Raw genomic sequence first — 17,969 nt, forward strand, 5'->3', positions numbered from 1 at the left:
GTATATTATTCCATATATAACTGTATATTATTCCATATATAACTGTATATTATTCCATATATAACTGTATATTATTCCATATATAACTGTATAGAACTGTATATTATTATGTATATAACTGTATATTATTCCATATATAACTGTATATAACTGTATATTATTCCATATATAACTGTATATTATTCCATATATAACTGTATAGAACTGTATATTATTATGTATATAACTGTATATTATTCCATATATAACTGTATATAACTGTATATTATTCCATATATAACTGTATATTATTCCATATATAACTGTATAGAACTGTATATTATTATGTATATAACTGTATATTATTCCATATATAACTATATTACTCTGTATGTAACTGTATATTATTCCATATATAACTGTATATTATTCCATATATAACTGTATATTATTCCATATATAACTGTATATTATTCCATATATAACTGTATATTATTCCATATATAACTGTATATTATTCCATATATAACTGTATATTATTCCATATATAACTGTATATAACTGTATATTATTCCATATATAACTGTATATTATTCCATATATAACTGTATAGAACTGTATATTATTATGTATGTAACTGTATATTATTCCATATATAACTATATTACTCTGTATGTAACTGTATATTATTCCATATATAACTGTATATTATTCCATATATAACTGTATATTATTCCATGTATAACTGTATATTATTCCATATATAACTGTATATAACTGTATATTATTCCATATATAACTGTATATTATTCCATATATAACTGTATAGAACTGTATATTATTATGTATGTAACTGTATATTATTCCATATATAACTATATTACTCTGTATGTAACTGTATATTATTCCATATATAACTGTATATTATTCCATATATAACTGTATATTATTCCATATATAACTGTATATTATTCCATATATAACTGTATATAACTGTATATTATTCCATATATAACTATATTACTCTGTATATAACTGTATATTATTCCATATATAACTGTATATTATTCCATATATAACTATATTACTCTGAATGTAACTGTATATTATTCCATATATAACTGTATGTTAGTCCATATATAACTGTATATTATTCCATATATAACTGTATATTATTCCATATATAACTGTATATAACTGTATATTATTCCATATATAACTATATTACTCTGTATGTAACTGTATATTATTCCATATATAACTGTATAGAACTGTATATTACTCTGTATATTATTCCATATATAACTGTATAGAACTGTATATTATTATGTATATAACTGTATATTATTCCATATATAACTGTATATTATTCCATATATAACTGTATATAACTGTATATTATTCCATATATAACTATATTACTCTGTATGTAACTGTATATTATTCCATATATAACTGTATAGAACTGTATATTACTCTGTATATTATTCCATATATAACTGTATAGAACTGTATATTATTATGTATATAACTGTATATTATTCCATATATAACTGTATAGAACTGTATATTATTCCATATATAACTGTATATTATTCCATATATAACTGTATAGAACTGTATATTATTATGTATATAACTGTATATTATTCCATATATAACTATATGTAACTGTATATTATTCCATATATAACTGTATATTATTCCATATATAACTGTATAGAACTGTATATTATTATGTATATAACTGTATATTATTAGTCTGTATATGACTATATTATTCCGTAAATAACTGTACACTATTCTTTATATTATTCTGTATATAACTGTATATTATTCCATATATAACTGTATATTATTCCATATATAACTGTATAGAACTGTATATTATTATGTATATAACTGTATATTAGTCTGTATATGACTATATTATTCCGTAAATAACTGTACACTATTCTTTATATTATTCTGTATATAACTGTTATATTATTCTGATGTGTTATCCTCACCCCTACAGAAACAGCAACCCCACCTGAGCCAGAATCTGTCTATTCTCTAGTGAAGCCATACACAGTCCCCGGTAAGATTAAATCAACAATCTATTAAACGGGTATGAAACTATATGTAAGTATGTCCTGACAAACTGGTGAGAAATGTTTCTGATCATGTTACCTTTTTATCATCAGTGTGATGAACTATGGATTCTAGTGTTGATGTTAACATACATTTGGATTTGCACTCTCAAAGCAAATATTATTTTGCAACTAAATTGTCTGAAGATACAGGCTGGCCAATTGGAAAGCAGAATATGCATTAAGCTAATTTCATACATTTGTTGACTGGAAATGTCCATTGTCAGCAGCAGCTGGACCTGTTGATGTGACCTATGCTGAGGTTGACCTCCAAAAGAAGGTCAAAACCAAGAAGAAGAGAGGTAAGACTGGACATCCCATCTTCCATATTCCCCCTATCAGAACCTCGTATCTCTTTGACCCCATATTGAAAAGTTGGATATTATTCTGTATATTATTCTGTATATAACTGTTACATTATTCTGTATATTATTATGTTTATAACTGTTCTATTATTCTGTATATAACTGTTACATTATTCTGTATATTATTCTGTATATAACTGTTACATTATTCTGTATATTATTCTGTATATAACTGTTACATTATTCTGTATATTATTATGTTTATAACTGTTCTATTATTCTGTATATAACTGTTACATTATTCTGTATATTATTCTGTATATAACTGTTACATTATTCTGTATATTATTCTGTATATAACTGTTACATTATTCTGTATATTATTATGTTTATAACTGTTCTATTATTCTGTATATAACTGTTACATTATTCTGTATATTATTCTGTATATAACTGTTACATTATTCTGTATATTATTCTGTATATAACTGTTACATTATTCTGTATATTATTATGTTTATAACTGTTCTATTATTCTGTATATAACTGTTACATTATTCTGTATATTATTCTGTATATAACTGTTACATTATTCTGTATATAACTGTTACATTATTCTGTATATTATTCTGTATCTAACGGTTCTATTATTCTGTATATAACCCTGTCCTCTATAGAAAGAGCAACCCCACCAGAGGCAGATTCAGTCTATTCTCGATTGAAGCCACGCTAATGCCCCGGTAAGACTAATAACCATATGGTATTGATACTAAAATGATATAAATCTGGAACTAATGTTCTAATATCAAATTCTAATGTATCTATTTAAAGTACAGTGGGGCAAAAAAGTATTTAGTCAGCCACCAATTGTGCAAGTTCTCCCACTTAAAAAGGTGAGAGAGGCCTGTAATTTTCATCATAGGTACACTTCAACTATGACAGACAAAATGAGAAAAAAAAACCCAGAAAATCACAATGTAGGATTTTTAATTTATTTATTTGCAAATTATGGAGGAAAATAAGTATTTGGTCAATAACAAAAGTTCTCAAGTATCAAAGTATCTCAATATCTCAATACTTTGTTATATACCCTTTGTTGGCAATGACAGAGGTCAAACGTTTTCTGTAAGTCTTCACAAGGTTTTCACACACTGTTGCTGGTATTTTGGCCCATACCTCCATGCAGATCTCCTCTAGAGCAGTGATAATTTGGGGCTGTTGCTGGGCAACACGGACTTTAAACTCCCTCCAAAGATGTTCTATGGGGTTGAGATCTTACGAAGCCACTCCTTTGTTGCCCGGGCGGTGTGTTTGGGATCATTGTCATGCTGAAAGACCCAGCCACGTTTCATCTTCAATGCCCTTGCTGATGGAAGGAGGTTTTCACTCAAAATTTCACGATACATGGCCCCATTCATTCTTTCATTTACATGGATCAGTCGTCCTGGTCCCTTTGCAGAAAAACAGCCCCAAAGCATGATGTTTCCACCCCCATGCTTCACAGTAGGTATGGTGTTCTTTGGATGCAACTCTTTGTCCTCCAAACACGACGAGTTGAGTTTTTACCAAAAAGTTATATTTTGGTTTCCTCTGACCATATGACATTCTCCCAATCTTCTTCTGGATCATCCAAATGCTCTCTAGCAAACTTCAGACGGGCCTGGACATGTACTGGCTTCAGCAGGGGGTGTCCCTGGCACTGCAGGATTTGAGTCCCTGGTGGCGTAGTGTGTTGCTGATGGTAGGCTTTGTTACTTTGGTCCCAGCTCTCTGCAGGTCATTCACTAGGTCCCCCTGTGTGGTTCTGGGATTTTTGCTCACCGTTCTTGTGATCATTTTGACCCCATGGGGTGAGATCTTGCGTGGAGCCCCAGATCGAGGGAGATTATCAGTGGTCTTGTATGTCTTCCATTTCCTAATAATTGCTCCCACAGTTGATTTCTTCAAACCAAGCTGCTTACCTATTGCAGATTCAGTCTTCCCAGCCTGGTTCAGGTCTACAATTTTGTTTCTGGTGTCCTTTGACAGCTCTTTGGTCTTGGCCATAGTGGAGTTTGGAGTGTGACTGTTTGAGGTTGTGGACAGGTGTCTTTTATACTGATAACAAGTTCAAACAGGTGCCATTAATACAGGTAACGAGTGGAGGACAGAGGAGCCTCTTAAAGAAGAAGTTACAGGTCTGTGAAAGCCAGAAATCTTGCTTGTTTGTAGGTGACCAAATACTTATTTTCCACCATAATTTGCAAATAAATTCATAAAAAATCCTACAACGTGATTTTCTGGATTTTTTTTCTTCTCATTTTGTCTGTCATAGTTGAAGTGTACCTATGATGAAAATACAGGCCTCTCTCATCATTTTAAGTGGGAGAACTTGCACAATTGGTGGCTGACTAAATACTTTTTTGCCCCACTGTATGTCTCTATGTTTTATTCTTAGGGGATTGTTTTACTTCATGCAGGTCCTTGAGGGAGATGGAGGGATAAATAACTTTGTGTGGTGATATGTTAGAGGTCCTTGAGGGAGATGGAGGGACACTTCATCAGAGGAGGAGCAGGATAAACCTGGGAATATGGATTATGCACACACACACACACGCAAGCGCACCCACACGCAAGCGCACCCACGCAAGCGCCCTCACACATACACATACGGATTTATATGTATATATAACAACATATATATTTGATTTAATATTGGTTTTTGTGTATAACTGCAACACCTTTTTAAACAATGATATGGTGTTATGGATCTTATCTGCAGCTACAGTAATTGTATAACATTTTTAAAAAGTATACATTTTGACAGTAATGAAACTGGAAGGGATGATAGATGATCAGGGAAGCAGATCTGATAACACCGAGGTCTGAGGAAGCATTGATGGTCTGATGATCCTATGAACAGAGGGAGCCGCTCAGAGTAGAAAGACAGTCAGGGTCCGAAGCCTCACCAGCGCACCATGCTGGTGATGCTTAGCTTAGCTGGCTAGCCACTCCTCTCCACTAACTCTATGTAGCACCCACTTGGGTGATGCTATTATGCTGCCACAAAGATGCTGGAAGAATAACATTAGCAGTTAGAGTATCTTATCCACTAGTCCCAGCCATCTCCTCATGCAGTCCTCTCACTTCTTCTGCTTCTCTCCAGTGTTGTGACATTCTAGTCCATTCACATACACACAGTCTCCAAGCTAGCTTGTTAGATAGCAATTGAGACAAAACTGGCAAATTCGAACTTTAAAATCATTATTGATGACCAATTAATTATGGATTCTAAACTACCAATCAAAAAACAAAAAGCTGATAGAAAAATGGCCATACAAAAAAACTTAAAGGCCCAGTGCAGTCAAAAAATGTGATTTCCTGTGTTGTGTGTATATACACTGAGTATACCAGACATTAGGAACTACTGCCTAATATTCAGTTTGCCCCTTCCCACTCAGACCACTCCCACACATTCATAGCATCATTCTTGTTTGACATATTGCTCTTTGCTTAGAAACTATTTTTGTTTATTTGTTTACCACAATCACAGTAAGATTCTTACTTGTTACCCAGAAATGATTTGATATTGAGATAAACGTGGCTGCATTGGACCTTCAAAGACCACTAAATATGATTAAATGTACAAAACATTTATGAGAACGATCATCCATGGCTGCCGTAGCGGTGCCATCATGGCTATTTTTTATTTATTGTTTATGTTGTCAATGTCTGAAATGTATTATCTTTGATCCATTTTTCTGTCATTACATGATATAATAACATATTTCTTTATGATTTTTACAGAATACTTTCAGTATTATACATGTTTTTTTCCTATTCAACTGTACTTTTTGAATATCTTTGCGTTGCGCTTTTTTAATAAACTTACGTTTTTCATCCACAAGATAGAATGAGTGGATGTTGTCATCATTGTCAACTCTTCCATACAACCTACTTTGTCCAGCCCTCCCTTCAGCCTAATCAAGTTATTGGGCTGGTCGGCGTGTGAGTGAAAGGGTCAATCTGTGATTGGTACATCCATTTTGTGACTTTTAAATTAAAGACATGCTCTGGAAATTTGGAGACTACAAAGTACACTACATGACCAACAGCATGTGGACACCTGAACATTGTTGAACATCTCATTCCATAATCATAGGCATTAATATGGACTTGGTCCCTCATTTGCTCCTCCACTCTTCTGGGAAGGCTTTCCACTAGATGTTGGAACATTGCTGCCGGGACTTGTTTCCATTCAGCCACAAGAGCATTAGTGATGTCGAGCACTGATGTTGTCCGATTAGGCCTGGCTCACAGTTGGCGTTCTAATTCATCCCAAAGGTGTTTGATGGGGTTGAGGTCAGGGCTCTGTGCAGGCCAGTCAAGTTCTTACACACCGATCTTGACAAAACATTTCTGTATGGACCTCGCTTTGTGCACGGGGGCATTGTCATGCTGAAACAGGAGAGGGCCTTCCCCAAACTGTTGCCACAAAGTTGGAAGCACAGAATTGTCTAGAATGTTATTGTATGCTGTAGCGTTAAGATTTCCCTTCCCTGGAACTAAAGGGCCTAGCCCGAACCATGAAAAACAGCCCCAACCATTATTCCTCCTCCACCCAACTTTACAGTTGGCACTATGAATTTGGGCAGGAAGCGTTTTTCTTGCATCCGCCAAACCAGAGGGTGAAGACTGATTCATCACTCCAGAGAATATGTTTCCACTGATCCAGCATCCAATGGCAGTAAACTTTACACGATTCCAGACAATGCTTGGCAATGCGCGTGGGGATCTTAGGCTTGTGTGCGGATGCTCTGCCATGGCAACCCATTTCATGAAGCTCCAGATGAAAAGTTATTGTGCTGATGTTGCTTCCAGAGGTAGTTTGGAACTCGGTAGTGAGTGTTGCAACCGATGACACGCGATTTTCATGCGCTACGTGCTTCAGCACTCGGCGGTCCCGTTCTGTGAGGTTATGTGGCCTACCACTTCACGACTGAACCGTTGTTGCTCCTAGACGTTTCCACTTCACAATAACAGCACTTACAGTTGACCGGGGCAGTTTTAGCAGGGCAGAAATCTTTGTAAATGACTTGGAAAGGTGGCATCCTATGACGGTGCCACATTGAAAGTCACTGAGCTCTTCAGTAAGGCAATTCTACTGTTTGGGTATGGTGATTGCATGGTTGTGTGCTTGATTGTATAGACCTGTCAGCAACGGGTGTGGCTGAAACAGTCAAATCCACTCATTTGAAGGGGTGTCCACATATTTTTGTAAATATACTCTAGTGTATTACGTAGTATGAGCAGAAGTACTGTCTTACCCTAATTAGTAAGGAAGTCTGGGGGTTTTCTGGAAGCTGTGCTGCACCATTTTCCCTTAATTTTCCCCACCTGGGCAAGCCCCCTAGCAATTTGAGTTCAACCAATGAGCTTCAGCCCCTTGCCACATGAGTGACATCTAGCAAGAGGTACATCATGCACCCACAGCAGTGTGAGAGAGAGAGCAATCTGCACATATGTGAGGTAATATGCAATTTCAAGGACTACTTTTGGCTCATGAGCGATACTTTCACAACTACTTGCTAAAAAGTATACAAGTGTTGGAGAATCTCTTTAACGATATATACCCATTGAATCTTGAAGAATATAACTTAACTTTAACCTCATGAGCTTAGTTCAACTGCTGTACCCCATCAGCTAAAGACCCATTGAGATTTTCATAATGACTTTTTAGGGAAGGGTGTGCCTGAAAAGGACAGTTTTCTAATGTCATATCCTCTCTGCAGCAGTTCTGATGAGCTGGTCAGTACTGGTACTGTGTATCACTTCCTCTTTACCAAACCAGGAAAAGTGCTGGGGTGGCAACATTTCAGTTTCAACCACATTGCTGACAGCAAAACTCTATAATTGAATGTCTGGCATTACATTGGAATACCCCTGGTAACAAAACATAATATAATATTATATACTATTATAGATGGACTAGAAGAGAAATGTCAAAAATGTATTTAATTCATTTTAGAATAAGGCTGTAATGTAACTAAATGTGGAAAAGGTCAAGGGGTCTGAATACTTTCTACAGTGTGTCTGTGTGTGTGTGTGTCACGGAGACCACCAGACAGGAAGTGACACAAGATGTTACCTGAAACGTAGAAGGGGACCTTTGTCGGTAAGCTAGGACCCACTTCCTCCCAAAAACACACAAGTTGCCGTGTTTTTCATGTACCTCAGCCACACTGAACAATGAGCATGCAGGAGAACTCATGCAAACCTTCTGCAGGCATACGACACCTACATGAAAATCACACAGACACTGTTCTGATACCATCAGCCTGATCCGTACAGTAAAAGACCCCAAACACACCCACTCCTCATGGTCTAACTCTCAAGCTGAGTAAAGGGGTATTTTCAGAGAACGACTGTAGAGTGTGACTTCCTTTTTAACTAACATACCGGGAGTATTCTAGAACAGCAGCGCTCATCAAAGGAAATCTCTTCTTTCTCTTCTCTACTCTTCTCAGTGTGTGTTTGTGGGTCTAGCTAGCTACCAGTCAATCCCTTAGAGATAGGTAGGACGTACAGCCAGAGGAAACAGACATACAACTCCTAACAGAGATGTCTGGTGGTCCCCTCTCCTCATTCTCCAAACAGGGAATACTCCTACTCTCTATCCTCCACTATGGTTAGTATTGTATGGAATCTTTACTTTCTGTTTCTCATGTTTTGTATCAATTACATTTGCTTGCATGATAAAGTTAGGATTAAACGGTTAACTTCCTTGTTGCTTTTAACTAACTTTAACCCTTATCCTAACCTTAACCTTTACGCTAAACATTATTTTAAACCTAACCTTAACCTAACCTTAGCAAGCATATGCTTATCAAATGATAGTTTGTTGATAGTTTGACCATCTGTAGATCTTCTACAGTGCATTCAGAATGTATTCAGACTCCTTCTCCTTTTCCACATTTTCTTAAGTTACAGCCTTGTTCTATAATGGAATAAATAAATACAAATGCTCATCAATCTACACACAATACTTCATAATGACAATGCGAAAACAACAGGGTTTTAGAATTGTAAAAAATTATATTAAATAGTGAAGAAACGGATTCCTTATTTACATAAGTATTCAGACCATTTACCATCAGATTCGAAATTGAGCTCGGGTGCATCCTGTTTCCATTGATCATCCTTGAGATGTTTTTACAACTTGATTGGAGTCCACCTGTGGTAAATTAAATTGATTGGACATCATTTGGAAAGGCACACACCTGTCTACATAAGGTCCCACAGTTGTTAGAGCAAAAACCAAACCATGAGGTCGAAGGAATTGTCCGTAGAGCTCCGAGACAGGATTGTGTCGAGGCACAGATCTGGGGAAGGGTACCAAAAGTCTGCAGCATTGAAGGTCGCCAAGAACACAGTGGCCTCGATCATTCTTAAATGGAGGAAATTGGAACCACCAAAACTCTTCCTAGAGCTGGCCTTGGTCATGGAGGTGACAAAGAACCACATGGTCATTCTGACAGAGCTCCAGAGTTCCTCTGTGGAGATGGTTGTCCTTCTGGAAGTTACTCCCATCTTTGCAGCATCTCACCAATTAGGCCTTTATGGTAGAGTGGCCAGACAGAAGCCACTCCCCAGTAAAAGGCACATGACAGCCCTCTTGGAGTTTGCCAAAAAAACACCTAAAGGACTCTCAGAGCATGAGAAACAATATTCTCTGTTCTGATGAAATCAAGATTGACATTTTTGGCCTGAATGCCAACCATCACATCTGGAAGAAACGTGGCGCCATCCCTATGGTGAGGCATGGTGGTGGCAGCATCATGCTGTGGGAATGTTTTTCAGCGGCAAATACTGGGACGCTAGTCAAGATCGAGGGAAAGACGAACAGAGCAAAGTATAAAGAGATCCTTCATGAATACCTGCTCCAGAGTACTCGGGACCTCAGACTGGGGCGAAGGTTCGCCTTCTAATAGGACAATGACCCTAAGCACACAGCCAAGACAATGCAGGAGTGGCTTTGGGACAAGTCTCTGAATGTCCTTGAGTAGCCCAGCCAGAGCCCGGACTTCAACCTGATCGAACATCTCTGGAGAGAACTGGAAATAGCTGTGCAGTGACGCTCCCCATCCAACTGGACAGAACTTAAGAGGATCTGCAGAGAAGACTGGGAGGAAAGCACAAGTACAGGTGTGCCAAGATTGTAGAGTCAAAACCAAGAAGAATCAAGGCTGTAATCGCTGCCAACGGTCCTTCAACAAAGTACTGAGTAAAGGATCTGAATACTTCTGTAAATGTGATATTTCAGGGGTGGTTTTATATATAAATTTGCACACATTTATTAAAACCTGTTTATGTTTTGTCATTATGGGGTATTGTGTAGATTTGATGAGGGGGAAAACATGTTTTTATCCATTTTAGAATAACGCTGTAACGTAACAAGTGTGGAAAAAGTAAAGTGGTCTGAATACTTTTCTGAATGCTCTGCATATGGGACTATCCAAATAAAGTGTGTCCAAATGACTCTTAAATTACACTGCAGGACCAGAACAACTGCTGTTATGTCCTACATACTAAAGTTTGCTTCCTTGTAACTGTTTTCTTTAATTCTTTCTTAATGAAAGAAAACGTTGTTTAAAGGTTAATAATATATGATTGATTGTAGACAGCCATGTATTTATATGTTGTTTATATGTTGTTACATGTTGTTTATACGTATGTATATGTTGTTTATATGTTGTTACATGTTGTTTATACGTATGTATATGTTGTTTATATGTTGTTTATATGTTGTTACATGTTGTTTATACGTATGTATATGTTGTTTATATGTTGTTACATGTTGTTTATACATATGTATATGTTGTTTATATGTTGTTACATGTTGTTTATATGTTGTTACATGTTGTTTATACGTATGTATATGTTGTTTATATGTTGTTACATGTTGTTTATATGTATGTATATGTTGTTACATGTTGTTTATATGTATGTATATGTTGTTTATATGTTGTTACATGTTGTTTATATGTTGTTACATGTTGTTTATACGTATGTATATGTTGTGTATATGTTGTTACATGTTGTTTATATGTTGTTACATGTTGTTTATATGTATGTATATGTTGTTTATATGTTGTTACATGTTGTTTATATGTATGTATATGTTGTTACATGTTGTTTATATGTATGTATATGTTGCCCATGCAGTGTATGATGCATTTCTGGTGCATAATTACACTGTAAACACATGATGTAATAATATTAATAGTTCAAATAATAATAACAATTATAATAATAGTAATAATAATAATACATGGTATTTATATAGCGCTTTTCAAGGATCCAAAGTCTCTTACATGTGATGGTTGCATATCCACATAAACTCAGAAAAAATGAAACGTCCTCTCACTGTCAACTGTGTTGATTTTCAGCAAACTTAACGTGTAAATATTTGTATGAACATAACAAGATTCAACAACTGAGACATAAACTGAACAAGTTCCACAGACATGTGACTAACAGAAATGGAATAATGTGTCCCTGAACAAAGGGGGTGGGGGGGGGGTCAAAATCAATAGTAACAGTCAGTATCTGGTGTGGCCAATAGCTGCATTAAATACTGCAATGCATCTCCTTCTCATGGAGATTGTGCATCCGATTTGCCCGTTCTTGCTGTGAGATGTTACCCCACTCTTCCACAATGGCACCTGCAAGTTCCCAGACGTGCTCAATGGGATTGGCTCTTCGCTGGCCATGGCAGAACACTGAAATTCCTGTCTTGCAGGAAATCACGCACAGAACGAGCAGTATGGCTGGTGGCATTGTCATGCTGGAGGGTCATGTCAGGATGAGCCTGCAGGAAGGGTACCACATGAGGGAGGAGGATGTCTTCCTTGTAATGCAGAGTGTTGAGAATGCCTGCAATGACAACAAGCTCAGTCTGATGATGCTGTGTCACACTGCCCCAGACCATGACGGACCCTCCACCTCCAAATCGATCCCGCTCCAGAGTACAGGCCTCGGTGTAGCGCTCATTCCTTCAACGATATAAGCAAATCCGCACATTCACGCAGATGAGCAGGGACCCTGGGCATCTTTCTTTTGGTGTTTTTCAGAGTGAATTGAAAGGCCTCTTTAGTGCCCTATGTTTTCATAACTGTGACCTTAATTGCCTACCGTCTGTAAGTGTCTTAACAACCGTTCCACAGGTGCATGTTCATTAATTGTTTATGGTTCATTGAACAAGCATGGGACACAGTGTTTAAAGATCTGTAAAGTTATTTGGATTTTTACTAATTATCTTTGAAAGACAGGGTCCTGAAAAAGGGAAGTTTATTTTTATGCTGAGTTCAGTTTGTACGTGAGCAAAGGAGCATATATTGATAAAGATCCATCCCCCACTTCTCTTTTCCTGTAATCTCATCGTGTTCTGCTGAATGTGGGGGAGGAGTGGACTTGAATAAAGTAAAGTATGAAACCCATTAAATAATGAAATCCATTATTATCTATTTGGGGATGGGGTAAGACTTTACATTGCAGTCTATTATTGTGTTATTATTTGTGTAGGCACACTGTAGGTACACTGTGTACAGTGTAACATGAGTAATTACAATACTTTCTGCACTCTACTTTCATTAACAATAATTACACAGTAATAAGAGCCCTGTAGTGTAAAGTGTGTAACCATTGATCAATGTCAGAATGTCATGATGTGTATTTGTGTGTTTCAGGTGTGGGTATTTCTCTGTTCAACAAAGCAGTGGGGGACTCAGTGGAGCTGCCCTCAGGCTTAGAAAGGGAAGGCATCAAGTCAATGGAGTGGAAGTATAAAAAAATGGTCATTGTAGAATTTGATGGGAACATTTCCTTACCAAAATCACAGTTTAAGGGGAGACTAGAGATGAACGACAGTAACTTCAGTTTAATAATAAGAGAACTGACACTGCAAGACTCAGGGGAATTTCTAGTTTCTGCCGCATCAAACAAAGGACAGATTCCAACCAAGACCATCCATCTTCAAGTCCATGGTAGAATGCTTTGTGCTTTTTCAAGGTTTTATCTTGTATAGTCTTTCTCCTGAAGGTATGGTCCATTTAGAATGATTATCTCTCTCTCTCTCTTTGTTTCTCTCTCTGTTTCTCTGTTTCTATCTCTCTCTCAGAGCCTATATCCAAGGTGGAGATCCAGAAGGAGATCAAGCTATTGGCCAACCAGTCCTGTTCAGTGTGGCTGCTGTGCAACGTGTCAGTCGGCTCCAACCTCTCCTACACCTGGGAGAGAGGGAATGAGACGTACAGGGACGACCAGCAGATACACTTCTCTCTGTCACCAGCAGACGGAGACATCAGTGTAACCTGCACTGCCTCCAACTCAGTCAGTGAGAAATCTGCCTCGGCAACAGTAAAGTGTAGTAATGACACAACCACCCCAGGTAACTAAATATCATAATAATGACATTGGGTAGATGTAATATATAGTATTATGTAGAACATGTGATGACATTGAGTAGATATAATATTCAGTATTGTGTAATACATGTGATAACATTGGATAGACATACTATACAGTATTATGTAATACATGTGAGGACATTGGGTAGATATAATATACAGTATTATGTAATACATGTGATAACATTGGATAGACATAATATACAGTATTATGTAATACATGTGATGACATTGGATAGATAATATATACAGTATTATGTAATACATGTGATGACATTGGGTAGATGTAATATACAGTATTATGTAATACATGTGATGACATTGGGTAGATAATATATACAGTATTATGTAATACATGTGATGACATTGGGTAGATGTAATATACAGTATTATGTAATACATGTGAGGACATTGGATAGATAATATATACAGTATTATGTAATACATGTGATGACATTGGGTAGATGTAATATACAGTATTATGTAATACATGTGATGACATTGGATAGATAATATATACAGTATTATGTAATACATGTGATGACATTGGGTAGATATAATATACAGTATTATGTAATACATGTGAGGACATTGGGTAGATGTAATTTGGAACTCTGTAGGCTTTAGCATATTGCATAGTCTAATCCAGTAGTTCCCAGCTCCAGTCCTCCAGTACCCCCAACAGTACACATTTTTATTGAAGCTCCGGTGACAAGCTCACATGATTCTACTTGTCATTAATCATCAGGCCCTCAATTAGTTAATTAAGGAATCATTTGTCTGGTGCTACAACATAAAATGTGTGCTGTTGGGTGTACTAGAGGACTGGAGTTAGGAATCACAGGTTCAGTGTTAATCCTGGTCCTGGGGACCCAAATTGGTGCACATTTAGGTTAATGCCATAACACTACAGGAGTGATTCCACTAAGGTATGATGATGAGTTGATTAGTGGAATCATGTCTAGGGCAAGAAATGAAACGTGGACCCCTTTGGGTCTCCATGAGCAGGTTTCAGAAACACCAGTCTAATCACATCTGTGTTATAGAGTATGATACATGGATGGAGTGGTATAGGATCTACATCGTGGTACCAGTAGGCGTCACTGTATTGCTGATCCTCACTGTAGCTGTGGCAATGTATTACTGCAGGGGGCGCTGTAACACGGGTATGTACAGCATAGGGGTCTCATCCTTACTTAAAGTGACATTTAAGGCTCTATAATTATTCTTAGTATCCCTTAACCCAAAATGTTGGCCTTAGGAATATTATGGATATCAGAAAAAGAGTGTGGAACTCATAAGTGTGTAATTTATTCATTCTTGGGTATGTTTGTAGATATCCGGTTTGGTATCTATCTGATTGTTTGATATATTGTTCTTGTCATACACAGCTGATCTAACTGACGACACAAGAATGAAAGATGTGAGTATGCATTGCCATTATTATGTATCTGAATGTGTCTAAGCCCATGTGGGTCGTTCCACCCACGGTTGCAAAGGGAGGGAATATTGCTGGAAACTTTCGAAGTTTACCAGTAAACTACCAGAATTTTGGTAACTTTCAAGGTTTTTATGTAATTGATGTAACTAGTGCCCCTTTTGGGTATTTTAGATTTTCACAGGTGTCTACAATTATCTCTGGCCTCCTGTGTGGCCTTATTACATGTAAAATATATTAAATGATTAAATAAGATGATTTTAAAATACAAAAATCGAATCACAATGCTGTAAAAATGTATCTGAAATATAACATTGATGTTAAATATGAGGGTTTCAGCATAAAATATCCTTTATAAGTGAGGAGTGAATATTTAATTAATAACAGAACGACGTAAATGCAGACACAGGAAGAAACTGAGGAAGTGACAGACATAGGGGAGGCAATCAATAAGTAATCAAGTCCAGTGGAGTCCCATGAAACACTGACGCGAGTAACGATGGTGACAGGTGTGCGTAATGATGGGCCGCCTGGCACCCTCGAGCACCAGAGAGGGGGAGCTGAAGCAGGCGTGACATTATACAGTATATATAAAAAAAGAATACTATATGTAATATATATTTTTTAAAGTTATTCAAATATAAATTACCAAATGTACCATAGATTGCCATATATTTTCTGTTGACTACCAAAATTACTGAAGATTCAGAAAACTTTGGTAAATTACCGGTAGTTTTGTAACCCTAGTTCTACCAATTCAGTGCCTTTTGAGAAAGTGTATCTTGGTCAAAAGAAAGTTGTAGATTTCACAAAATTTTTACATTCTGTCATAAAAAGCAGGTTCAACTCCCTGAAAACACGTTTTCCAATCTCAAGAGATATTTTTTTAAATAAATACCATAGTAAGTGCATATTAAGTGTGTTTCCTCCAACACATTGTTGCGGCTGGCTTCCGGGTTAAGCGAGCAGTGTGTCAAGAAGCAGTGAAGCTTGGCAGGGTCGTGTTTGGAGGACGCATGGCTCTCGACCTTCGTTTCTCTAGAGTCCGTATGGGGGTTGCAGCAATGAAACAAGACGGTAGCTAACAATTGGATATCACGAAAAAGGGGGTAAAAGTTTAAAAAAATAAAACATCTTCCTAGAAGGCACAGGTGCACGAAGGGACATGACAAAATGTTGCATTTTGCCACTTTAGCAAATTTGTATTCATATAAAAATGCAGATTTATGGAATTCTCCACGTAGTCTAAAGGGTACTTCATGTAATATCACAGCCTTTTAAAATTACAATTTACAATTTCTACATAAAATATTATTGGGATGTTCCTCTGGATTATACAGTTGAAGTCGGAAGTCGGAGTCATTAAAACTGGTTTTTCAACCACTCCACAAATTTCTTGTTAACAAATTATAGTTTTGGCAAGACGGTTAGGACATCTACTTTGTACATGACACAAGTAATTCTTCCAACAATTGTTTACAGACAGATTATTTCACTTATAATTCACTGTATCACAATTCCAGTGGGTCAGAAGTTTACATACACTAAGTTGACTAAGGTGTATGCAAACTTCCGACTTCAACTGTATGTATCAACTGGTAACTCTGGAGACTGTCTCTGATGTGCAGGCACTCTTTCGTGGAACGACCCATGTTTGTGTACTGTATTACACTATACTGTGTACTGTAATTGCTGATTGCTTTTTAGCAGTATTTTTGTGTTTTTGTGTTTTTGTGCAATGTTCATCCATTTAGTTTATTGGTTTAAGTACCTTTTTCTGTTTTTATCCCAGACAAGAACAAACAGTCAGGTAATGTCCATCTATGAGACCGTAGAAGATCTGGCTGTCCCAATTCTGAACATGGTGAGAGCGAGACATGAATGGTCATACCTGATATCTTTGAACATAAATCAAATAAAACAGTCTCTGTGTGAAAGGGAGACTATGTAGTCTACTTGGAAAGTGCCTACATTTCATAATGCTGAAACAGTTTGTTCTTGGTCGCTTTTAACATTTAGCCGCAGACTCTATATGACAAGATCACATTTGGACGCCAGCCAGAAGACCCCTCTTCTTCCTACCAGGAAGTACTGTGAGCTGAACAGGATGTGGTCATAAGCTGGGCTTCTATAGATATAGAACCCTCTGCATCTTCTGCATCCTACACGTGTACCTTCTGTAATAGATGTTACAGTTTCATTTCATCACAACCTGCACATTTCTGTTTTTATTTTCTTACTTGTTCAGAACTGCAACCTTCGTCTGTTCATGGTCATTGTGTGGTACAACTTATTATTTTTATATTATTTTCAAGATAGTCAGTGTTACATAACTTTTTGTTAGGTTCTATTGCATTCTATTGTTGCATGAACTGTTTATATTTGTGTATTAACGACTAATGGCAATTCAAAACTATATTCTTAAAGATTACTTGTGTTTCTGTTTGGAAACAAGTTATTTATGTTTGTATGTATTGTAGTTTAGATGTGTCTATTGTACAGTAAAAGGTTTTACATTCCACAGACATGCTTTGTAGAAATCACATAGGCCACATTCACATCAATTCATCATATACTCACTAACTATCTTTTGTTGTGGTGTGAAATCAGACAATGAATAGACCTTAATAATACAATAATACCGTCTTTACATAGAGAAAAGGGAGAG

The 17,969-nt window shown here is 36.6% G+C and overlaps 2 protein-coding genes across 15 annotated transcripts in view; both read left to right on the forward strand.

The window, feature by feature from the left end:
• LOC118936439 (cell adhesion molecule CEACAM5) overlaps positions 1-6,306 on the forward strand; it is an 83,546-nt gene extending 77,240 nt beyond the window's left edge. For 8 of the 13 annotated variants that reach the window (XM_090183558.1, XM_090183560.1, XM_090183562.1 and 5 more), the window contains 4 exons: positions 1,997-2,059; positions 2,339-2,413; positions 3,094-3,156; positions 4,876-6,306. In XM_090183558.1, the coding sequence (XP_090039684.1) occupies positions 1,997-2,059; positions 2,339-2,413; positions 3,094-3,149 (194 nt within the window). In that variant the 3' untranslated portion in view covers positions 3,150-3,156; positions 4,876-6,306. The remainder of the gene's footprint in view (positions 1-1,996; positions 2,060-2,338; positions 2,414-3,093; positions 3,157-4,875) is intronic. The other 5 variants (XM_090183559.1, XM_090183561.1, XM_090183567.1 and 2 more) reach the window with 2 other exon arrangements.
• Positions 6,307-8,630: 2,324 nt separating this feature from the next.
• Positions 8,631-17,824, forward strand: LOC110531573 (SLAM family member 5). Of its 2 annotated transcripts, XM_021614815.3 has the most exons (7): positions 8,631-9,083; positions 13,144-13,440; positions 13,575-13,844; positions 14,910-15,029; positions 15,255-15,286; positions 17,094-17,165; positions 17,321-17,824. In XM_021614815.3, the coding sequence occupies exons 1-7, from the start codon at positions 9,017-9,019 to the stop codon at positions 17,396-17,398; spliced, it is 936 nt and encodes a 311-aa protein (XP_021470490.3). In that variant the 5' UTR covers positions 8,631-9,016; the 3' UTR covers positions 17,399-17,824. The 2 variants fall into 2 exon arrangements, with proteins under 2 accessions (XP_021470490.3, XP_021470491.3); XM_021614816.3 differs by lacking the exon at positions 14,910-15,029 and having other exon boundaries at positions 8,635-9,083.
• The last annotated feature ends 145 nt before the right edge of the window (positions 17,825-17,969 follow it).

This window comes from Oncorhynchus mykiss, chromosome 9 (genome assembly GCF_057628025.1).
Source record: "Oncorhynchus mykiss isolate SJ-2025 chromosome 9, ASM5762802v1, whole genome shotgun sequence".
In the NCBI taxonomy this organism is placed as follows: Eukaryota; Metazoa; Chordata; class Actinopteri; order Salmoniformes; family Salmonidae; genus Oncorhynchus; species Oncorhynchus mykiss.

Coding starts and splice junctions, on each gene's coding strand:
- LOC110531573 (XM_021614815.3), top strand. CDS start 9,017: ATGTCTGGTGGTCCCCTCTCCTCATTCTCCAAACAGGGAATACTCCTA. Junction 15,287..17,093: donor ACGACACAAGAATGAAAGAT/GTGAGTATGCAT, acceptor TTTTTATCCCAG/ACAAGAACAAACAGTCAGGT. Junction 17,166..17,320: donor CTGTCCCAATTCTGAACATG/GTGAGAGCGAGA, acceptor TTTAACATTTAG/CCGCAGACTCTATATGACAA.